Source organism: Opisthocomus hoazin, chromosome 5 (assembly GCF_030867145.1).
Source record: "Opisthocomus hoazin isolate bOpiHoa1 chromosome 5, bOpiHoa1.hap1, whole genome shotgun sequence".
Classification (NCBI taxonomy): Eukaryota; Metazoa; Chordata; class Aves; order Opisthocomiformes; family Opisthocomidae; genus Opisthocomus; species Opisthocomus hoazin.
The window spans coordinates 3,866,759-3,890,743 of NC_134418.1; the positions used below are offsets into that span (position 1 = coordinate 3,866,759).

Sequence of the window (23,985 nt, forward strand, 5' to 3'; positions counted from 1 at the left end):
CCTTCTCCTTCTCCTTCTCCTTCTCCTCTCCCTCTCCCAAAGCTCGGCTGCGGGCCAGGGGCTGCAGCTGGGGACAGCGGGACCCCCCCAGCCCCTGCCCCAGGCTCCCCCCTGCAGACTGGGCTGGGGCCAGCCCCGGGGTCTCCCAGGCGCGAACACACCCCCTGCTTCCAAAAACCTGCTTTTATTTACATTTCAAGTCAAATCACATGCAAACTGTTGTGGTTTGGTTTTTTTTTCCTCCTTTCCTCGTTTTTTTTCCTTAAGAATAGTGTGATTAGCAAAAAAGACGCATTGTTAGAATTTTAGAATAGCAATTAAATATACAAAAATATAGCTTACAAAAAAACAACCAGAAAACAAAAAGGAAAAAACCAAAAAATAACAGCGAACGTTTTAAAAAATCTTCTGCTGCAGAATCCGTAGTGTACAAACACGTCTATGAGGCTCCGCGCTCCATAAACAGTTGGGGGGGGCCGCGCCGTATTTACAGGAGGGGGGGACGGCACCGTCCCGCGCCCGGGGAAGCCGCTGCCGCGTAATACTGAGACCCCCCCCCCCCAAAAAAAGGGGGTACGAGTGGCAGAGGGGGAGGCGAGGGGGGTTGCTGCGGCGCCTGAGCTCGCCCTGCGTGGGGGCACCGATCCCTGGCAGCTGGACGGCGGTGGGTTTTGGGGGGGGGGGTGTTTTGGCAAGGCGACCCCCCCCGAACCCCCATGCAACCGCCTCTCCCACCCCGTCGCCGTGCCGCGAGCCCCCCGACCCCGGCGTCGCCCCGGTTTCCGCGTAAGGGATTGCGAAGGCGAAGTCAAACCCCATTACGAAGAGGAGCGTGGGCGACGGCGTGGGGGCCGAGCACCCCAAAAGTCCCCTCCTCGCCCCGGGAGAGGAGCCGAGCGGCGGCCGCAGCGCCAGCCCCCCAGCGCGGCTGGCGGCCCGAAGGATTTTGGGGCTCTTCGGTTAAAGTGCTGCGCGCCCCGCGTCCTCGGCTGTCCCTGCGTGCTGGTGCCGTAGTGCTTTGGTTGTCGGGGGGGCCGCGGGGCAGTTCCCGGGGCGGCCGGGCTATACGATGTTCTCCGCGCCGGGGAGGGGGCCCTGGGGGGGGCCGGGGTCCTGCTTGCCGTGAAGCTGGGCCAGCTGCAGCACCGGCATGTTGCAGAGCGGGCAGACCTTCCGCACCTCCAGCCACTTGATGAGGCACCTGGGGGGGGACACAAAGACACGGGGAGGGGGTCGGGATGGGGGGGCTGCGAACCCCCCAACCCGGTGTATCGCGGCGGGGGGGGGGGGGGCACAGCTGTCACCCAGCCTGCAGCACGGATGCTGCCGGATTTGTAATTCAGCATTGAGGTGACTTTATAGTTCATTAGGACATTTTTGTGTCTGTGTGTGTGTATAAATGTAGCTCTTTGCTGCACATATCATATATTTTACTTAAATTATTATTAAATTTTACAGCACTTAAGTGGGCCATACGAGAAAGATGGGGACAAACCTTTTAGCAGGGCCTGTTGTGATAGGACAAGGGGGGACGGCTTTGAGCTGAAAGAGGGGAGGTTTAGGTTAGATCTAAGGAAGAAATTCTTTACTGTGAGGGTGGTGAGGCCCTGGCCCAGGCTGCCCAGAGAAGCTGTGGCTGCCCCCTGCCTGGCAGGGTTCAAGGCCAGGTTGGACGGGGCTGGGAGCAGCCTGGGCTGGTGGAAGAGGTCCCTGCCCGTGGCAGGGGGATGGAACTGGATGGTCTGTAAGGTCCCTTCCAACCCAAACCACTCTATGATTCTATAATTTTTGTATATAATTTATATCTATTTATGGAATAGATATAAAAAATGTATAAACATACACAAAAATATATAAAATACTTATATACACAAAAATATATGAACATATGCATTTTATAAATATATAATCTATAAAATGTATATATACATCATACATATATAAACATAGAATCATGGCATGGTTTGGAAGGGACCTTTAGAGGCCATCGAGCCCAACCCCCTGCAGTGAGCAGGGACAGCTTCAACTGCATCAGGCTGCTCCCAGCCCCATCCAACCTGGCCTTGAACCCTGCCAGGGAGGGGGCAGCCACAGCTTCTCTGGGCAGCCTGGGCCAGGGCCTCACCATCCTGAGGGTAAAAAAATTCTTCCTAATACCTAATCTAAATCTCCCCTCTTTTAATTTAAAGCCATCCCCCCTTGTCCTGTCACTCCCTGCCCTTGTCCCAGCCCCTCTCCAGCTCTCTCGCAGCCCCTCCAGGCACTGGCAGCTGCTCTAAGGTCTCCCTGCAGCCTTCTCCTCCCCAGGCTGAGCAGCCCCAGCTCTCCCAGCCTTTCCTCCCAGCAGAGGGGTTCCAGCCCTCGCATCATTGCTGGGGCCTCCTCTGGCCCCGCTCCCACAGCTCCAGCTCTGTCCTGTGCTGAGGGCTCCAGAGCTGGACGCAGGACTCACAGGGGGGTCTCAGCAGAGCGGGGCAGAGGGGCAGAACCCCCTCCCTGGCCCTGCTGGCCATGCTATATATATATAGCATATAAATTTCACAGTGTTTTACATTTTTATGAAGTCTGTATGCATACTTTTTTCACAGCATCCCAGCCGGAGCTGGCAGGGACACCAGCGAAGCCGGCTCCCGGCTCACCACGCGCCCACCGACAGCCCAGAGCGACGGCCAAACGCTTCTTGCGCTCCAACAGCCCTGGGGCCGCGACTGCTTCCCTGGGGAGCTTCTTCCAGTGCTTCTGCATACGTGTTCTATAAATATCTATCAATCATATATATGTAGGTATATATACACACACACACAGATGTCCATATGCATTCTGGACTGTAGGAAGTCCGTACATACAACGAGGGAGGTGGTTTTGCCAGGTCACCACGTGACCTTTGCTGCTCCCAGTGCTCCAGCTCATTTGCTAAGGGGCTTTTCCTGCCATTCCGCTCCTTCCCCGGAACCGGGGCAGGAAGAAACCCCGGGCGAGGAGCACAAGGAGACCCCCCCACGCCGCGGAGCTGGCGCTTACTTTCTGTGGAAGGCATGTTTACAGGGGCAGATCCCCAGCTCGTCCTTGGGCTTGAACTCCTCCAAGCACACGGCGCAGATCTGAGAAGAAGCAGGAGAAGGCACTCAGCTGGCGGAAAGCAAGAAGAACACCCCCTCCCCCCCCCAAAACCTCCCCCAGCACGATGCCCTCGGCCAGGCTCCATCTTCTCCCCGGCACTCACGACATCCCTGCCTTGGGCTGGGGGGAAAAAAAGGGCGATTTGGCTTCAGATGCCGGCCAGGACACGCTGGGGGTGGGCAGAGAAATTCCTCCCCGTACTGCAGGGAAAGCAAACTCCTCTTTTGCTGCAAACCCTCTGGTTTTGACCAAGGAGCTGGGGGGTTTTTTGCCCACACTGCGCTGCAGGAGAAAGGTTTGGGAGGTTTCTGCGTCCCCGAGTGGTGAAACCCCCCCCAGAGCCTTCCCAGAGTTTGCTGCCCGGGCTTTGGGTCTCCCCTGCCCGGTGGAGGGGACCCCAGAGCCCCCCCAGAGCAGCAGCCGCAAGGCTGGGCCGTGGTTTGACGTGCCAGGAGGCTTTAGGGTGCAGGGGGACCGATCCACGCTCCCGCATGGTCCCTGGGATGGAGCTGCATCCGCAGGGATAACTCTGGGAAGAGGAACAGGCGAAGGACGCATCCCTGCCCCGGGGATGAGAAGGCTGGTGGCCATTTTTTGGCCAGCAAGAGCCCCAGCCGACATCCCCTTCCCGCACGCTGCCGGTTTTTCCTGACCCGTTTGGGATATTCCCAGGGATTTCGGATATTCCCAGCTGTTTGGGGGATATTCCCAGGGATTTTGGATATTCCCAGCTGTTTTTGGGGATATTCCCGGGGATTTCGGATATTCCTAGCTGTTTTGGGGATATTCCCGGGGATTTTGAATATTCCCAGCTGTTTTGGGGATATTCCCAGGGATTTTGGATATTCCCAGCTGTTTTTGGGATATTCCCAGGGATTTCGGATATTCCCAGCTGTTTTTGGGGATATTCCCAGCTGGTTTTGGGATATTCCCAGGGATTTCGGATATTCCCAGCTGTTTTTGGGGATATTCCCAGGGATTTCGCATATTCCCAGCTGTTTTTGGGATATTCCCGGGGATTCGGATATTCCTGGCTGTTTTTCCCAGCCGCCCTCCCCTGCCTGGGAGTCTCTGGCAATCCGGCATCAAGAGCCAGCCCCGCTGCTGGAAAGCGCGGCGGGAGGCTCCCGGCTTTCCCGGGACCGCGGCGCCCGTCGATATTTTCCGGCCACCCGAAGCTCGTCGGAGACTCTCGTTAGCGAGCGAGCGGAGGCGGGCGCAGCTGAGGAACACACAGATCCCGAGCCCCGGCAGGGAGAGATGGCGTGATGGGAAAAAAAAAAAGAACAAAAAAAGAGGAAAAATAAACCCCAAAACCCGGGGCTGAGGAGCTCGGTGGGGTCGTTCCCCTCCGGAAGGCTCCGGGCGAGCCCTGGCAGCCGCCCCGGGATGTTGCAAAACCCAACCCCCCGCCGCCGCGCTCCGCTTTCCGCAGCCGCTCACTGTAAATACCCCAGGCCAAATGCCCAAAAAGGGATATCTGGGAAGGAGCTGGAGCAAAACCCTTTCCCGAATGCCAGGGAGGAGCTCGAGGAGCTCCATCCCCTTCCCCAGGGACCCCTCGTCCTCCTGGAAAGTGTTGGGGCTGGGAGAGCTGGGAGCGGAGGCGATGGAGGAGGAGGACGGAGGGTTATGGCTGCCGGTCCCAGCTCCAGCACGCTCCCAAATCCCTCCTGCAACGAGCTTCTCACCTCGGGGTCTGCTTTTAAGTCTGGGTGTCGGCAAAAAAACCCACCCACTGCGAGTCAGTTTAACGGGAGGGGATCAGAAACAGGGGCCCCAAGCGGGGATGGCTCCACCGGACCTTGGGATTCGGCCCCTCGGCTGCAGGGAGCGGAGGCTGAGGATGGAACCTGCGCCGGGCGCGTGTTGCTTTGCTTGGGGAATTAAATTAAAAAAAAAATAAAAATAGCAGCTTATCCGAGCAGCGTTTCAGCCTCCTCTGAATTCGTGGACAGGGCCAGACTCTTTCCAGTGGTGCCCAGCGACAGGACAAGGGGCAACGGGCACAAACTGAAGCCGAGGAGGTTCCGTCTGAACAGGAGGAAGAACTTCTTCCCTCTGAGGGTGACGGAGCCCTGGCCCAGGCTGCCCAGGGAGGCTGTGGAGTCTCCTTCTCTGGAGATATTCCAGCCCCGCCTGGCCGCGGTGCTGTGCAGCCTGCTCTGGGTGACCCTGCTTGGGCAGGGGGTTGGGCTGGGTGACCCACAGAGGTCCCTACCATGCTGGGATTCTGTGATTCTGTGAACACCGAGGGAGCCACGGCTGCGCCCACGTCGTGGGCACGGGGCAGGCGCCGGCGCAATTCCCCCCACAAAGTCTCACTGCAAAGTTTCCCGGGGCTTTGCTTTCTGCCCTCCTTCCGAATCCGAGAAGAAACCCCCACGGTTTTGGGGCTTTGCCTCCCCCTTCCTGCCCGCTCTTCCCGCCGAGCTGCGGAGCAGGAGGGCGAGGGGAGCAGGCCGGGGCGCGTTTATCTCTGATTTCAGCTCAACCCCGGCAGCGCTTGCTCTGCCCGAGTAAGGCGGGCGGCAGAGAGGGGACGGACATGGTCACGCTGCGACGGCGGCGAGGCTCTGCGGGGCGCGAGGGGACCGAACCGGCAAGGGCCACCCTGTGTACGCAGCCCAGCCTGCGCCTGCCTCGCAGAATCACAGAATCCCAGCATGGTCGGGGTTGGCAGGGACCTCTGTGGGTCACCCAGCCCAACCCCCTGCCCAAGCAGGGTCACCCACAGCAGGCTGCACAGCACCGCGGCCAGGCGGAGCTGGAATATCTCCAGAGAAGGAGACTCCACAGCCTCCCTGGGCAGCCTGGGCCAGGGCTCCATCACCCTCAGAGGGAAGAAGTTCTTCCTCATGTTCAGCTGGAGCTTCCTCTGCTTCAGTTTGTGCCCGTTGTCCCTTGTCCTGTCGCTGGGCACCACTGAAAAGAGCTTGGCCCCGTCCTCCTGACCCCCACTCTGCAGATATTTAGAGGCATTTCTAAGGTCCCCTCTCAGCCTTCTCTTCTCCAGGCTGAACAAGCCCAGCTCCCTCAGCCTCTCCTCGTAGGAGAGATGCTCCAGTCCTCTCCTTATCCTCGTAGCCCTGCGCTGGACTCTCATCTCGTCCAACCCCCTGTTGAAGCAGGGTCACCTACAGCAGGCTGCACAGGACCTTGTCCAGGTGGGTCTGGAATATCATAGCCCTCTGCTGGACTCTCTCCAGTAGCTCCTCATCTTTCTTGAACTGGGGAGCCCAGAACTGGACACAGGACTCCAGATGAGGCCTCACCAGGGCAGTGTAGAGGGGGAGGAGAACCTCCCTCGTCCTGCTGCCCACACTCCTCCTAATGCACCCCAGGATCCCATTGGCCTTCTTGGCACCCAGGGCACGCTGCTGGCTCATGGTCACCCTGTCATCCCCCAGCACTCCCAGTCCCTCTCCGCAGAGCTGCTCTCCAGCAGGTCAGCCCCAGCCTGTACTGGTGCCTGGGGTTGTTCCTCCCCAGGTGCAGGACCCTGCCCTTGCCCTTGCTGAACCTCATCAGGTTCCTCTCTGCCCAGCTTTCCAGCCTGTCCAGGTCACGCTGAATGGCAGCACAGCCTTCTGGTGTATCTACCACACCTCCCAGTTTGGTGTCGTCAGCAAACTTGCTGAGGGTACATTCTAACTCTTCATCCAGGTCGTTGATGAAGAAGTTAAACAAGGCTGGGCCCAGTACTGACCCCTGGGGGACACCACTTGTCACCAGCCTCCAACTAGACTCAGCGCCGCTGATGACAGCCCTCTGAGTTCTGCCATTCAGCCAGTTCTCAGTCCACCTCAGTCCAGTTCTCAACCCGCCTCCTTTTTATCCACAGCTTTTCATCGCAGTGATGATGATGATATTAATAATAATAATAATATGAAAATAAGGATGCGGTAAATAATAAAAATAATGCCATAACTAATAAAATTAATGCTGTAAATAATAATAATGCAATCAATAATAATGCAGATAATAATAATAACAATGCAATAAGTAATAATGATGCAGTAAAAGCTAAAAGGGACCCAGGAGGAGGGAGATGGTTTAACCCAGACCCCCTCTGCAGACGTGCGTTCGCCACCTGAACTCACAAGCCACCGGACTTTCTGAGAAAGCCAAGCGGTGCCGGGGAGGGATGGGGGGGCCGGCGCAGCCCTTCAGCTGCTCCCCCCGTGCTCCCTGCAGCGGGGCAGGAGGCTGCAGAGCAAACCGCGCCGCGGGCAGCGACGCCGGCGCTCCCAGCTGCGTGTTTTGCTCCCGAAGGAGCTAAAATTTGAGTTTTTGCACCTTCCTACCCGTGCCAGCCTCTGCCTGTGCCTCATCCCCTCCCCAGCCCGAGGAAGAGGAGGGTGAGGGACATACTCACCTCGTGTAGGTTCAGCTCCTTCACCTTCTCCTTGAGTATAACCTGTAAGACAGAGCGCCGGGGTCAGGACACAGCGTTTGCAGCAAAAAGCTCTGTAAAATCGAGATCCCGTTTAGCGTCCCAGTAGAACTGGAAACCCCCAGTAAAGGCGGCACAGCCATTTCATCTTCACTCCATCCAGGCTGAAAATTTCAGCCATCCAGGCTGAAATTTATTGCCCTGGGGAGGGCAATAAATGCGGGACAAGCGCGGGCTGTCGTATGGAATCAGCCCAACTCCACCCAGTTCCCTGCTGGAGCGACGGATCGGGAGGCAGAGAAGCTACGCAAGTCCTGGAGAAGACAGGTTAGGTCGAAGCAGCAGCGTGACACCGATCTCTGGGCTGTGTTCATTCTAACCAGGGTGCTGGCACGTGGGGGTTTGCCAAGGCGACGTGGAGGTGTTCCCCACGAGAGCTCCGCGGCTGCGAGCGGTCCCGAGCAGCCGGGTCCAACCCGGGGAGTGGACTCAGACCCCACAAAACATCATTTGAGCGCTGGGGAAGCGACGGCGTTACCGCTCAGATCAGGTGAGGGTTTGGAGAGGTTGCCCAGTTGAGGTGCTCCAGGGGGGGAGATGTCCCCACCGCTCAGGGACCTCACCTGAAAGTGCCGAAACCTGCAGACTGACAGGTGAGAGATGCTCCCAGCTGGCAGAAAACAAATCAGCGGGGACAGAGGCCTGCCCGGGGCGTTACAACTTCTCTTGAAGGACCAAAAGCCTCCCAGGGAGAAGAAGTGACCGCCCCAGCATGGGTTTGGTGCTGAGCAGCAGAGAACAAGGCGAGATACCGCGCGTCGCCTCACCTGTTTGTAGGCGTAAAGCTCTTTGTGTGCTTGATGTCTGAGCCTGCAACCAAAACAGAGGGAAACATGAACAGAGGCCAACGTACCACTCTTGCTGTAACCCCCCAAACTCCTCCCTTCCAGATTCAATCTCTTTTTTTTTTTAATTTCTCATTTCAGAAACGAGATCGGCCCTGCATCACGACACACTTGAGCAACAGCCAGCACTTCCCATAGCTGGGAAGGCACCATCTCCATCCGGGAGTGCGGGACCTCCTCCCGTTTTCCTCTTCTGACCTCCCTGATGTTCCACACGGACATCACCTGCACCGTTACAGACCAGCAAAAGCTGCTGAGTAAATCCACAGCGGCCACAAATACCCCCAGTTTCCAATCTCTCCAGCTGCCAACAGCTCCTAGGCTGGCCACGGGCCCTTTTTCCAACCGCTGGGTATTCAGATCCGGGGAAAGCTCGCTCGAGTGAGGAGGGGGAAGGAGACCTCCCTGCTCAGAGGGCTCCCACTGAAGCCCCCACTGTCTGGGCAGTGCTGGGTTCCCCAAACACAGCTCTGCCTTCCAGTTATAAGACCAATCGTGGTGCTTCTGCCTCCCCAACTCTCCAGAAGAAGCACTCAACACGAGGTCATCTGCCTGTGGACCTGCTGGAGAGCAGCTCTGTGGAGAGGGACCTGGGTGTGCTGGTGGACGACAGGGTGACCATGAGCCAGCAGTGTGCCCTGGGTGCCAAGAAGGCCAATGGGATCCTGGGGTGCATCAAGAGGAGTGTGGCCAGCAGGTCGAGGGAGGTTCTCCTTCCCCTCTACTCTGCCCTGGTGAGGCCCCACCTGGAGTACTCTGTCCAGTTCTGGGCTCCCCAGTTCAAGAAAGATGAGGAGCTACTGGAGAGAGTCCCGCAGAGGGCTACGAGGATGAGGAGGGGACTGGAGCATCTCTCCTACGAGGAGAGGCTGAGGGAGCTGGGCTTGTTCAGCCTGGAGAAGAGAAGGCTGAGAGGGGACCTTCGAAATGCCTCTAAATATCTGCAGGGTGGGGGTCAGGAGGACGGGGCCAGACTCTTTCCAGTGGTGCCCAGCAACAGGACAAGGGGCAATGGGCACAGACTGAAGCAGAGGAAGTTCCAGCTGAACCCGAGGAAGAACTTCTTCCCTCTGAGGGTGACGGAGCCCTGGCCCAGGCTGCCCAGGGAGGCTGTGGAGTCTCCTTCTCTGGAGATATTCCAGCCCCGCCTGGCCGCGGTGCTGTGCAGCCTGCTGTGGGTGACCCTGCTTGGGCAGGGGGTTGGACTGGGTGACCCACAGAGGTCCCTGCCAACCCCGACCATTCTGTGATTCTGTGATTCTGTAGTAGAGTGAGCAAAGGATGGGTGTTTATCCGAAGACAACGCCGGAGCAGAAAGCTCTGGCTGAGGAGCCACAGGACATCTTCCACCTCTCGCCGCCTATCATGGAGCAGGGGGCGATTTAACAACCAGAGATAACGAGCTGCCAAAATCCACAGGAAAATGAAGCTGTGTCTTGGGATGCTGGGGTGCTTTTTCATCCGGTGTGCTGTGCTCAAGCAGGGGGTGACAAACCCACGCGATGACCCAGGGACGGAGCCGGGGCCGTAGCTGATGAGGCGGCAGAGTGAAACCAGGATTCTGAGCTGTTTCCCCCACCCACCTTTCAAAGCACCGTGCTCAGCACAATTTTGGGTGTTTTTTTTTTTTTGTTTGGTTGTTCCCCCACCCCAGCATCCATTCCTGGATTAAGTGAAGCGAAGGGAGACAGGAGGGATGAGCCCATTCCGAAGGCTGCCATGGTGGTGGGCAGCCCAGCTGGCGCCCGCAGGGATAGGAGACCCCGAGCAATCGGCTGCTCCCGTCCCTTCCCTCTCCGGGAGCCGGGGGTGGGAGCGCCTGGCCCCATCCCTGGGGACCGAGGGAAACAGCAAACAAACACGCACCACATCCCTCCATGGTTTTCAGTTCAAACTATTATTAATAAAAACACCTTTCCACGGCAGAACAAGCAGCAGCCCATTTCCCACAGCCCGGCGGAGAGCTCTGCGGCCATCAGCTGGCCAGAGAAGCCGATTATGCTCCTTAAATATATTTTTTAAATAAAATCCCCAACCCTAATATTGCTTCTCATTACAAGACACGGCATTTAGTGAAGTCAGGGAAGTCATCGAGGCTTTTAAAGTGTTGGCCAAGGACTTTTAATAACACAGCAGCGTGTGCCCGCAGGGCTTGGCCAGCCCCAGGAAGATTTCCCCCAGCCAGCCTGGAGCAGGATTGCAGACGGGAAACCCCCTCGCCTGGGATTTCACTTCTCCAAAAAGGTGCTGGGAGCCGTCTCAAACCCTGCTTGGCCTGGAGCTCTGGGAGGCTTTCTGGTCCCGCAAGGCTGCAGTGGGCGAGTTATAAAAATAAGATGTAAAAACACACGCTTGTCCTTCTTGCTTGAAAAACATCCTCCCCCCCCAAAGCGTCACGGGCCTAAAAAGTCGAGGAATGAGTAAAAATGGACTTCAATGTCGCAGAGAGAGCTGGGAGATGCAGGAAGCCAGCTCCTGAGCATCGAATCCAGCGGGGAGTCATCCTCCCTCCCCTAACCTGGCAGGGACCCTGTCTGCGGAGCCCCAGGCGGACTCGCAGCGGGGCAGGAGGAGAAAGCCGGGGCCGCATCCCTCCGCCAGCGACCCCCAGCAGAAACACGAGCAGAAGACGCACGAACAATAGGGAAAACAGGATGAAACCGGCCCGATCCGCAGGGATCCCGGCGGCTGGGAAACCGGTTATGAAACACAGATGGGGCGAAGCAAGACGCGCGGCCGGAGACCGCGTACAAGGGGGAAAAACTCTCCCAGAACGGGGGAAAAAAGCATCTGCCGACGTTCGACGTTGAGCGTCGGCCGAGCCGCCGGCCCCGGCGAGGCGAAGCGGGGGGAAGGCGTCGCGCAGAACGAGCCCGAGCATCTGTGGACGCGGTGGTGGCCTCCGGAGCGGCGATGGGGAAGAAGCGAGCACCTTGGCCGCGGATCTGCGCAGCCCCGCGCCGTCGGAGCACGGATGCGGCGACGCCACGGGCTGGTGCTGAGCTACACGGGGAGAATTTGTCAAAAAAAAAAACCCCCTCAACCCCCTCCCTGGAGGTTAGGAGCACTTCTGGTTGCGAAGCGTGCGAGCTCAGTCCGCTCCTCCACTCTTCCCTTTCCAAGCCAGGAGCTGAGCCAGATGGATCCCGGTCGGACCCCGCGCAGCCGTCATAACAAGACCCCGGATCCTGGCAAGCGTTCTTCCCCGTCGGACCCGGGGCTCCATCCATCTTGTGTCAAGAGCTGCGACTCCGGAGGAATTTCTGGCAGACGGCTGGTTCAGATAAGGGACCACACAGCGTCTGGAAAGCCAGCGCGTGGCTGGCGCGCGCACCCCGTCGCCCACCTCCGCGTTTAATATCCGCCTCTCGCCGGTTTCGTGAGCTCTCCCCAAGCCTTCCTCGAATCCCGAAGGAAAGGGAGCACCCCGTTTCTCCGGGTGACTCTGCATCATCTGCAGCAAGTGAACGACTAGGGGGAATACAACTCAAAAGAAACGACTTTTTGCAGGTTGACCTCCAAGATCTGCTCACTTGTGGCCAGCAGGCTGAGGGAGATTCTCCTCCCCCTCTACTCTGCCCTAGTGAGGCCCCATCTGGAGTCCTGTGTCCAGTTCTGGGCTCCCCACTTCAAGAAAGATGAGGAGCTACTGGAGAGAGTCCAGCGCAGGGCTACGAGGATGAGGAGGGGACTGGAGCGTCTCTCCTACGAGGAAAGGCTGAGGGAGCTGGGCTTGTTCAGCCTGGAGAAGAGAAGGCTGAGAGGGGACCTTCGAAATGCCTCTAAATATCTGCAGGGTGGGGGTCAGGAGGACAGGGCCAGACTCTTTCCAGTGGTGCCCAGCGACAGGACAAGGGGCAACGGGCACAAACTGAAGCAGAGGAAGCTCCAGCTGAAGATGAGGAAGAACTTCTTCCCTCTGAGGGTGACGGAGCCCTGGCCCAGGCTGCCCAGGGAGGCTGTGGAGTCTCCTTCTCTGGAGATATTCCAGACCCTCCTGGCCGCGGTGCTGTGCAGCCTGCTCTGGGTGACCCTGCTTGGGCAGGGGGTTGGACTGGGTGACCCCCAGAGGTCCCTTCCAACATGTGCCATTCTGTGATTCTGTGATGCTTTCAAACAGGACTTCCCCTCGGGCTCGGTTTTGAGCCAACCCGATGAAAGCCGTCGTCTCTCCCTCGCGTCGGGGCGGGCAGCGCGCTCGGTACCGCTGCCCTTCTCGCCTCTATTTCATGCCTCTGCGATTCGGGGTAAACACACCAGGTACCGGCTCTTCCACGCTGCGGCTGCCTCCCCAGCCGGGGAGGCGAGGAGGAGCTGCGCGGGATGCTCCGACACGGAGCAGGCGATGAGAACCAGGGCCCGGCGGACGGCGTCACGAGCTCCGCTCCTTGTTGGCCAAATATTTGCAGAAGGGTGAGTCACGAGAGAGAGGAGGGAGAGGCAGAGGATGGGCGGCGGTGCCGCTGCACCTAAGCGGGGTGGCCTGGGTGAAGCCACGAGCTGCTGTTACCTGCAAACCAGCCCCGCGGGCGCCAGCCGAGCCCTGCAGCTCCCAACGGGACCACCACCCTCCCCGCCCGGGGTCGGCTTCTCCGCGAGGGCCGCATCTGCTTGGTAAACTCACAGCTCTGTTTCACGCAGCCTCCAGCCGCAATTCTGCGTTGAAGCCACGCAGCTCACTGCCGAAGGGGTCGGGAATGCGCGGGGTAAGCCAGGAGGCTTTAGCAGCCGGTTCGGGAGGGGGAAAAATTCAATTTAAATTCAATTATCTTACTTTGTCTACCAAATTCTCCCGCCACAGGGCTACGGGTATCTGCTTGCTACGCAGCCAGGCACCAGTGTTAAGCGGCACTGACGGGGAGCGACATGGCAAACCCTTCCCACAGCAATCGTTGGGGACACTCTGTGCTCACAGGCACGGGGGTCCTCATCCCGCCACCCACCTACAAGGCTTTCCAAACCACGCCGAAGCTCAAGCTTTTACACCCCACCTAAGATGAGATTCCGCAGCAAATCCAAAGGAGGTGGATGCTCCCGGGGCACGTCGGCACAGCCGGATCCCGAAACCCTCCCAACGGGGGGCTGAAGGATTCCTGTTTGGCTCCGTTTTGCCAATAACAGAGCTGGGGGAGGCGGTTTGAGGAACGATTCACAGAGCCTCCACAGAGCTTAGGGATCTGTTAGATGATCCAACCCGACCTCCCATCTATCACAGGTCGTTAAATAGCGCTTCGTTACTCCTGGGAACGGGAGCCAAAATGTCTCATCCAGAAAGGCGCCCTGTCCTGATTTAAAGGCACGAAGAGACGGAGGACCTGCCACTTCCCCTGCTGGCTTGTTTCAGCGGGTTACTCACCCTCTCTCCTGCCTCCAGCTTCTAAATTTAAAGATTTGCTGGCTCGATCTTCCAGACATTACTACTTGTTATTTCTTCTTTGGGGCAGAACACGCCCAGCAAGACCCGGTGCCCAGGAGAATACTCTGGAAGTCCAAACACCTCTTCATTTCGCAAGCGAGCCATATAGATTCCAGCTCAATCTGGGCAAAACACGTCCTTGAGCCTCCTGAAGACCATTTGTCTGTTTTTTTGGTGTGTCCCCTCCCGCTGGCTTCCAAGCTGAAACGCGAACACTGGACGCAGACCGCAACACCCCAGCACAGACCTTGTCCACATCAAGCACCAAGATACAAACGGTAAATTCAGGGGAAGGCCCCTTGATCTCCTTCTGCCTCGGCTGCCGGGGTGGACAGCCGCGTTGCACCTCCAGACAGCTTTTTCTCATGCATAATCGTGGGCAAAAGCGAAGATCTGATGCCCAGGCAGCCCAAATCACCCATAGGTAAGCCCGAGTTTGGGCTCACCTGCAAGTTTTACCAGGCTTTGCTTCGTGCAGAGCAGAAAATAGGTGGAAGTTGTCAAATATTTAGAAGGTGAAACTGAAATCTTGCCACCCTGGTGTACAAAAGGAGGACAAAACATTTTCAACACCCTCTGGACAGCAAGCCCAGGGGGAATGGCTGCTCCGAGCCAGCCGGATGCAGCCTCCACGGAGCACAAAGCGAGCACGCGCGTGTCTCAGGGGGACGGAGGGAGGGGACGCGATGGACGTTCGGCTAACACGGAGCCAGGGCCCTCCGAAATGCCAGAGGGGAGGGAAAGGGGGTGGAAAAGCTCCTCTGTGACTTGGCAGGAGGGCTCTGGGTACGCAGCACTGGGCAGCCGCTGCGGGCAGAGCGCTGCCCGCGGCTCCCGGCCGCAGCAGAGGCGCAGCCGGCCCCGCATCCCCGGGTTATCAGCACAGCTTGTCCCATCACCGCCTCCATTCCCAGGCACCGCGCTCGTCCCCACTTGCCTCTCGCTTCCCCTCCGGCGGGAGGTTTCTCCTCTCAATTAGTGGCCCAACTCTCTCCCCAATGGCCCATAAAATAATTACAGCAAGCCCCAGACTGGAAGGACCTTTAACCCTCCCGTCCCGCTCCCCATCGTTCAGATTAGCAAATCAACTCTGCATCATTAATCTCTAAACTGCGCTGTTGAATGAGCAATTTGTGCACAATAACGAACCGAGCAGGTATTAAACATTTCTTAAGCACACAGTACACAAGTTACTCATTAAAGAGGAAAACGTGTTGAATCATTAAGCAGAAAGCAGGAACCATAAAACATCCCCTTTCCAGGCTTTTCACAGAATCACAGAATCACAGAACAGTCGGGGTTGGCAGGGACCTCTGTGGGTCACCCAGCCCAACCCCCTGCCCAAGCAGGGTCACCCACAGCAGGCTGCACAGCACCGCGGCCAGGCGGGGCTGGAATATCTCCAGAGAAGGAGACTCCACAGCCTCCCTGGGCAGCCTGGGCCAGGGCTCCGTCACCCTCAGAGGGAAGAAGGTCTTCCTCATCTTCAGCTGGAGCTTCCTCTGCTTCAGTTTGTGCCCGTTGCCCCTTGTCCTGTCACTGGGCACCACTGAAAAGAGCTTGGCCCCATCCTCCTGACCCCCACCCTGCAGATATTTATAAGCATTTATTAGGTCCCCCCTCAGCCTTCTATTCTCCAGGCTGAACAAGCCCAACTCCCTCAGCCTCTCCTCATAGGGGAGATGTTCCAGTCCCCTCACCATCCTTGTAGCCCTCCGCTGGACTCTCTTCCAGTAGCTCCTCATCTTTCTTGAACTGGGGAGCCCAGCACTGGACACAGACTCCAGATGAGGCCTCACCAGGGCAGTGTAGAGGGGGAGGAGAACCTCCCTCGACCTGCTGGCCACACTCCTCTTGATGCACCCCAGGATCCCATTGGCCTTCTTGGCACCCAGGGCACACTGCTGGCTCACGGTCACCCTGTCGTCCCCCAGCACTCCCAGTCCCTCTCCGCAGAGCTGCTCTCCAGCAGGTCCGCCCCAGCCTGTACTGGTGCCTGGGGTTGTTCCTCCCAAGGTGCAGGACCCTGCCCTTGACCTTGTGGAACCTCATCAGGTTCCTCTCTGTCCAACTCTCCAGGTCTTGCTGAATGGCAGCACAGCCTGCCGGTGTATCCACCACTCCTCCCAGTTTGGTGTCATCAGCAAACTTGCTGAGGGTACATTCTAACTCTTCATCCAGGTCGTTGATGAAGAAGTTAAACAAGGCTGGGCCCAGTACTGACCCCTGAGGGACACCACTAGTTACCAGCCTCCAACTAGACTCAGCGCCGCTGATGACAACCCTCTGAGTTCTGCCATTCAGCCAGTTCTCTATCCACCTCACCGACCACTCATCCAGTCCACATCTCCTGAGCTTCCCTAGGAGGATATCATGGGAGACTGTATCGAAAGCCTTGCTGAAGTCGAGGCAGACAACATCCACGGCTCTCCCCTCATCTACCCAGCCGGTCAGGCCATTGTAGAAAGCTGGCTCTGTTAGGGATGTTAGGGATGAACGTTGGGCTGAGCATGATGAGGAGGGAAAGTGACACCTCCTTCATGGCTCACATCAGTTTGGCAAGACGCGACGACGCCATCCTTGTTTTGGGATGGAGGTATCGGTGCTGGGCTCGCTCTGAACCAGGGCAGCTGTCGAAAGCAGCCGGGGAAAATTCCCTTACCTGATCAAGTAGCAACAGAAGAGCAAACTGAGGATGAAGACGAAGATGGCTGTGCCGAAAACCACGATGTATATGTTGAGAGGCAGGTTCTGGAACCCGATGTTCGGCATCCTGAAACTGTAATGCTGGAAATCCGAGCTCATGGGTAGGCTGCGGAGACAGGGAGAGAACACACGGACGTCAGGCTCCTCGGGCAGCACGGGATGCCCTTCGGAGACCAACGGCCCCTCCAACGGCAGCTGGGAGGGAAGGACAGGGCAGCCGGCAGCGCTGCCTCCTCGCTCCTCGCCCCCGGGGCGAAGCCATCCTTGCCCGAAACCGAGCTCGGTAACCCTGAAAACAAAGCAGGGCTGGATCAGCCGGGCCTGGGGTTTTTCTTCTCCCGCCGTCAGCGTATCTTCCAGCTATTTTTCCCCTCTTCCTTACACACGGCAGCCTTGGAGTTAAACGTCGCGTCGGACGGACGGACGGCGGGGTTTTGCATCCGAGCACCCCGGCTGCAGCCAACGTCCCCCATACCCCTCGTTAATTAGGCCAAAATACTGAAAGCAGCCAGGAAGCCTCGTAGCAAGGCAGGTTTTCCTTCCCTTCCCCTCCTGTGGTTTCCAAGACCGATTCCTCACCGCTTAGAAATCCCCCCCTCCAAAACCAGCGAGCACGTACACGAACCGGCGCGTCCCCGGCAGAAAGGAGAGGACAAGGACGTTCCCACGCCACGGGGCAGCGCCGGCGAGAAATTACGGGGGCCATAAAAGAGACGTGGCTTGTTTTTCCCACGTGAGATCCGCGTCGGGCGGTCCGAGGGCATTTCAGCAGGTTTCAGCTTTGTTCCTTGGTATAACCCCCCGCTGCTTCCCCCCCCGGCAAAACCCCGAAGCCCCCAAAGCAAAGAGGAAGATGCAACGGCTTTGGCTGCCGACGTTCCGCGTCTCGGACGCGTGACCAAAACCTCCCTCCCCTCGGAGAGACCCAATTAAACCACGAGCAGCTGACTGAGATAACGACTTCCGCCTGTGATGTCCCTCATGATTTTAGCTTTATGATTCGCCGCACAGGACAGTAATATTTCACGATAACCTCAGCAAGGTGTTTTTCAGGAGTTCAGGCAGAAAACCAGCCGTAAAATCCCCCTCGCTGCTGTAACGCCGCGATGATGCTCAAACCCTTAACTAGAAAGCACGTATTTATTATTTCTTCTTATTATTCCTTCCTATTGCAATCGTTCTCTGAGCCATTCACCCTTGAATGATCTCTGGCCAGGCATAAACCTTACCCACCCCCAGCTTCGAAAAGGAAGTTAAAAAATACGCCTTGCTTCCCTTCTGCCCACGGGAGAGGGCTGGACGCAGCGTGCAATTACGCTGCACAGCAAGCAAGGGAAGTACCTGCAGTCTGAATCCCAAATAAAATTACCCAAGGAGAACAGAACTCCCCCCTGGAGCAGGGATTTCTCAACACAGTTCATCGCACGGCTCCCAGCCTTCACACGGGGTGAGAAGTCGGTGGGGAAACCGCGGGACCCGAACCCAAACGTGCCGGGGAGCGACGCTCCGAAAAGCAGAGCATCCTCCGAACGGCCCGCTCCTCCTCCCCGCAGCATCCTCGCTCCTGCGTCTCCCTTCCCCACTGACACCCCTTTTTTGCTGACCCCCCGGGTTCTCCTCCGCCCTCCCATCTCACACGCGCTGCTCACGCTCACGTCGCGCGTTCCCCAGCCGCTGCGCGGGGAGCGGGCTCACCCTTCGGCCCCGCTGCTTCGCCGGCACTAGCCCCTCGCCGAAGGCAGCATCTCCGCCGAACACCCTCCCGAGAGCCTCCTCGCTCCAGCTGCTTTCGGTTTCCTCGGCTCGCTGGAAGTTTTGAGGCGATTTCTGGTAAAGCCTGGATTTGATTAAAGCCTCCAGAGACCAACACGCATGTTCAGCAACTCTCCCGGCCAACGTGGAAACGCTACAAGAGCTCGGGGAGCCGGCAGAGCCCCCTGCGAGCGCCGGTGGGGATGGGATTTCGCAGCACAGCAACCTCCCGGCAGCTCACGCTGCTCTACCAACGCTCGCTCTGCTCAGCTAAGCTGTTTTGCTTTGCAAATAAATTCAAAAAAGCCAAAAGCAGCCCCTAAACCTTTGTTCCCGGCTCGGGCAGAGTTAATGCGCAGCTCGGCGTTGCTGGGCAGGCTTGGGTCTGGTTCTCGTCTCCGCGCTGTCTGCTGGGTCAAAGGGTTCTTAGGTGGTTCAGGGGCTCTCCGGGGTCACGCTCACGCCACGGAGGATGTTTCGGCCGGAGGATGAGGCTCCGGCTGTGCCCGCTCACCCTCGGGCTCGTGTTGACAGGCACTGGTGTTGGCCAAGGTTGGCCGGCTCCAGCTCCTCAACCACCCACGAGAAAATCCAAACGCCCTACATCTGGGAAAGCTTCCTTCAGCAAGGAAGGAGAAGAGACGACTCTTGGAGAAGAGGCAACAAACCCAACCAGCACCAGACTACTATTTTTAATTGCCTTTACGACTCCTTTAAGTTGGGACGCTCTTCTTACCGGAGCCGGGACTGGGGGCTGCGGGTCAGCTCTCCCACCGGGAGATGCCACGGTAGACACAGCAGGGAAGGAGGACCCAGGCTGGATTTAGGGCAACGAATCCAACCGAGCCAGAAAAACCTCCTCACAGCCAAGTCCAACCAAGCCGTGCAGCTCTCCCACCGGTCACCGCGACCGCAGCCGCAGCCACAAACCAGCAGAGCCCTCGGCAAACAAAGGGTTGGTAGAAACGGGGCTCCATCCCACCCACAGCATCCCACTCCCCTCTTCCAACGGTACCACTGCCCTAATATTTTGCCCCGAAAGGAGGTCGCCGATGCAGCCGTGACCTACCTGCCGGCCATACCGCGGGGGCTCAGCCTCCCGGGGACCACCCTTGGGTCCCCTGCGGCGCAAGTCCAAGAGTCCCACACCAGATTCACCCAACCCTGGCGTGAAATCACCTTCTCCACGTCGGAGCTAACCCTGGCCCTCCCTCCCTCCTGCTGCAACGACTGAGAAACGTTACAGCAAGAAACACGGAGGTTAGAGGGGAAAAAATAAAAGTTAGCCTGCAGAGGATCCAGGAAACTGTTAACTTTTAAAAGACTTCACTGAAACCTGATGATTTTAAGCAGCCAAGCTTTGGGGTTGGGATTTATGGTTTTTTTTTTTTAGGGAAGTTGGATGGGGAGGGACTGCATTTTAATCTGCTTCAGATTTGTGAGAGCGCAGCCAAAAGAAATAAAAAAGGAGCCGTAAAGAAGGATGAAAAGTTTCTGGTGCAGAACAAAAGCCTTCCTGTTGCTCTCTCCCCGGCCACGGCATTTGGGAGCCCGCAGATGCCCCTCCCGGGGCACCCCCCAACCCGGCAGGTCCCGCACCGCAGAAACCTGCCGGCCAGCAGCGCTCGGGACAGAAGAAATCAGTTTGCTGAAGAAAGATAAACCCGGAGAAAGAGTGGGAAGAAAAAGCCCTGAACCAGGGAAGCCCTACGGGAGACCCGAGGGCTGGCTGGAGGAAAATCTTAGAAGTACACATAAAAAAAAAAAAGTAAATATATAGAAATATATATTTCTTTGCTATATATTTTGCAATACATTGTACTGCAATATCTTGTATATATATTGCAAACAATACACTGCAAGAGATATACACATATTGCAAACACCTTCAACTAAAGCAAAGGAGAGAAAAATCTGATATTCCCAGGCTGCAGCACGGGGGGAACCGGAGGGGTTTTCTTTCAAGATACAACAGCTTGCAAAAATACAAAGGCGCGGCAGCGTCCTTGCCAGGGGCTGCACGCAGGGAGAGCCGGCGACGGCAACGCTGCCAAGCAGACGGAGCCGAGCTCCGCGCCTCCTCCTTCCTCTTGGTGACCCTGCTTGGGCAGGGGGTTGGACTGGGTGACCCACAGAGGTCCCTGCCAACCCCTGCCATGCTGTGATTCTGTGATTCCTCGCACCCTCCGATGAATCAGCAGCGCGGGGCCGAGCGCGTCCCCGTCCCTTCGGCAGCTACAAAATCCAGCTTTAATTAAAAGCCCAGTTAGGGTTAATGGCATATCGAGCAGTCAGGACGTGAAGCGCTGCGGGTCAGCATCAGCTCGCCGGCTTCGCAGCACTCTGATTACAAGCTGGGCTGTTAAAGGCAAACCTAAATAAGCCACCCAGCCAAATTAATCCTCGTTATAATCATAGCAAGCGCTTAATGCGCTTAATAAGCGGGGCCAGCCTCTTAGCCAGAGCTTTCATCAGGAGATCTCAAAGGGATTCAGTCAAGGAGGCGATTATCTTCTCCCAGGTAGAGAAACTGAGGCAGGGAGGGAGGCGGGGGCGAGGCGGGGGGCCGGGGTCCCCAGGTGGGGGTGACACGGGGATGCTGCTGCTCCACCAGCATCGTTCACGGGCTGAAAGCCACGCGTTTTTTCTTCCCCGCTGCTTTCGCCACGTGGATCGGAGCTGCGCGCTCCTTCACGGGGTTTTACTTATTAAAAGGAGCTGCTCACGCCTTTGTAAAATTATTATTATTATTTATTGGTAACACCAGTGCGTAAAGGGGCCAGGCGAGCGCAGCGCATCGTACCTAAATACAGCAGAGGGGGTGCTTTCCGCCTCTGCTGTCGCACACAGAAACCCATTTTCAGAGGGATTTACCTTACATTTTCGAGATGAACAACTTCCTCCCCAGGGATCCAACGCAAACCCAGGGCTGAACCTCCTGACCCATTAACTGGGGGACGTGGCGGGAGCTGGCGGTCCGAGCCCCCGCAGCATCCCACCGGCCCAGCCGGCAAAGCCAGCCCCTCTCCGGGCAAGCCCGCGCTTCGGAAACGCAACAAAGCCAGGCACACGCAGCTTCCCTTCGCCCGGGCGAAACCGCGGATCTCGGGGAAGAGACAACGCTAAGCCGCGGCCAGACTCCAAGTGGAGATCTTTTATCGATGGGAAAGATTTCAAGCAGGCGCCCACGGCGTCTCGAGTTTCCGAGGCGTTACGCAAGCCCGCAGAGTGTTTTAGGCAGGTTTAACCCAAGCGGTTATTAACCCGGTTGAAAGTTAAACCGCCACCAGCCGACGAGACCCTTCCGAAACACCCCAAGCTGTACTGCCAGGCGGGGTATTCTTCCATGCAATAAATCCAGAATATACAGGTTATTAAATGGGTATGCCAAATGGGATAATATTTAAAATAAGAATCACAGAATCTCAGAATGGTGGGGGTTGGAAGGGACCTCTGTGGGTCACCCAGCCCAACCCCCTGCCCAAGCAGGGTCACCTACAGTAGTCTGTAGAAGACCTTGTCCAGGCAGGTCTGGAATATCTCCACAGAAGGAGACTCCACAACCTCCCTGGGCAGCCTGGGCCAGGGCTCCGTCACCCTCAGAGGGAAGAAGTTCTTCCTCATCTTCAGCTGGAGCTTCCTCTGCTTCAGTTTGTGCCCGTTGCCCCTTGTCCTGTCGCTGGGCACCACTGGACAGAGTCTGGCCCCGTCCTCCTGACACATTTTTAAGTATATATTAGGTCCCCTCACAGCCTTCTCTTCTTCAGGCTGAACAAGCCCAGCTTGATTTTTCCAGGTGTTTAAAAAGCAGCAGCGACAGATACCCGCTTTTAAACTTGCGGGCAAAAAACCCTCCCCTCGCGAACCCCAAAAGCAAAGCCAAGGCCTGACCTCAAGCAGCTGGAAGGAATTTCCTTCAGCTCCGCCTCTGGAGCCGGTCCAGGGCGAGGATTGGCAGCGCGGCGGTGGGAAAATCGCAAGCAGCTGCGGAGCCAGCCCCGTCATCCCGGAGATGCCGAGATGCCACGCGGCCGCGCCGCCTTCACCTGGGATGATGGAGCTGGGGAATGCTCAGCGCCGCTCCGGGTGGGAGCAACGTCCTGCGCTGCCCAAAAACAGCGGATAACAGGATTGAGAGAACTGGGCTTGTTCAGCCTGAAGAAGAGAAGCCTGAGAGGGGACCTTGTAAATGTCTACAAATATCTGCAGGGTGGGTGTCAGGAGGATGGGGCCAAGCTCTTTTCAGTGGTGCCCAGTGACAGGACAAGGGGCAATGGGCACAAACTGAAGCATAGGAAGCTCCAGCTGAACATGAGGAAGAATTTCTTCCCTCTGAAGGTGACAGAGCACTGGAACAGGCTGCCCAGGGAGGTTGTGGAGTCTCCTTCTCTGGAGATATTCAAGACCCGCCTGGACAAGGTCCTGTGCAGCCTGCTGTGGGTGACCCTGCTTGGGCAGAAGGGTTGGACTAGATGACCCACAGAGGTCCCTTCCAACCCCTACTATTCTGTGATTCTGTGATTCTGAGAGTGGAGGGGGGAGGGAAAAAACCTCATCCTGCTGTGATTTTAGGAGAGCTACAATGCTTCTATGGGGCCAGGGGCCTGGCCGCATCCAGCACCGGCTCCGAGCATCCAACCGGAGCCACCTCCTCCACCACCAAAAGCCGGCAGCGAGCCGAGGAGGAGCACGAGCAGCGGCCCGCAGCTCGGCAGTGGTATTGATTAGCGGGATTAACGACCCCCCGGCAGAGGGTGCTGGGAGCGGAGAGCCCGGGGTGCTTTCACACTCAGCACCCCAACAGGTCCCTTACGATCTGTCCCACCACAGGGCCGAGTCGCACCGTGATCCAGCCAAGCTCGTCCAGCAGCACCTCCTCATCCAACAGAGGGAAATTCTGGGTGTCCAACGGAACAAAAACTGTTTATTTTACTCCTTTCAGCTGTGTGCAGGTTCGGGGGGGGGACGGTGGATTTCTGTTGTGCGCCCGGACAACCCAGAAACCAAACCGACCTCCAACCAAGAGCCGCTTCCAACCTTTGATCCCTTCTCCCTGAGAGCGAATCCAACGCTTTTTTTTTTGTTTTTGAACTGGAATCGGGAAATTTCCTGGCTGCGTTCCCTGGCCGGCCGACAGCGAGCGCAAAACCTTAACCCTCTCCAGCGGCTCGGGGCAGAGCGACGTGACAACGCGGTGAAGCCATCGGCCGCTGGAAACAAGCGGAACAAGTCGTTACGACGAAAGGAACAGTCGGCAGCGCAACCGGTGCCGCTGCGATTTTCCAGCAAGCGCTTTCGATTCTGGGCAGTTTAACAGACAAACGACCCCGCGACCTTAATATCGAAGAGCACCTTTAAACGTGAAAACGTTTCTGCTGCCGTTGGCGGAGAAAGGCGCGGAAAATAGGGCGGCTGCAGCTCCCATCGCCGAGCTGAAAGTCAAGTGCTTTCGCCCGGCGTTGTCAGGAAAGCAAAACCAGAGGTTTGCTCAGGGCTGATTTTGCAAGTTCCAGGAAAAAAAAAGCAAAAATAAACAGGGGAAAAAAAAAAAAGAAAATAAATCAATAGCGCTTTTTAATCTGGTCTGTGGGAGGGGGGAAGCGGAGTTTGGAGGAGAGCCCTGCTCGGGCTCCCATCGGAGCGCAGAAACGAGGGAGGGAAATGACGTGTCAGGAGGGTGTGCAGCGGAG

The 23,985-nt window shown here is 57.3% G+C and overlaps 1 protein-coding gene across 5 annotated transcripts in view; it reads right to left on the reverse strand.

The window, feature by feature from the left end:
- Positions 1–182: 182 nt before the first annotated feature.
- The window catches only part of RNF24 (ring finger protein 24), a 37,002-nt gene continuing 13,199 nt past the window's right edge, over positions 183–23,985 (reverse strand). For 4 of the 5 annotated variants that reach the window (XM_075420283.1, XM_075420287.1, XM_075420285.1 and 1 more), the window contains 5 exons: positions 16,500–16,649; positions 8,344–8,386; positions 7,499–7,540; positions 3,022–3,101; positions 183–1,201 (listed from right to left, as the gene is read on the reverse strand). In XM_075420283.1, the coding sequence (XP_075276398.1) occupies positions 1,063–1,201; positions 3,022–3,101; positions 7,499–7,540; positions 8,344–8,386; positions 16,500–16,642 (447 nt within the window). In that variant the 5' untranslated portion in view covers positions 16,643–16,649 and the 3' untranslated portion in view covers positions 183–1,062. Of the gene's footprint in view, positions 1,202–3,021; positions 3,102–7,498; positions 7,541–8,343; positions 8,387–16,499; positions 16,650–17,162; positions 17,246–23,985 lie in introns of those variants that run through there. The other variant, XM_075420284.1, reaches the window with a different exon arrangement.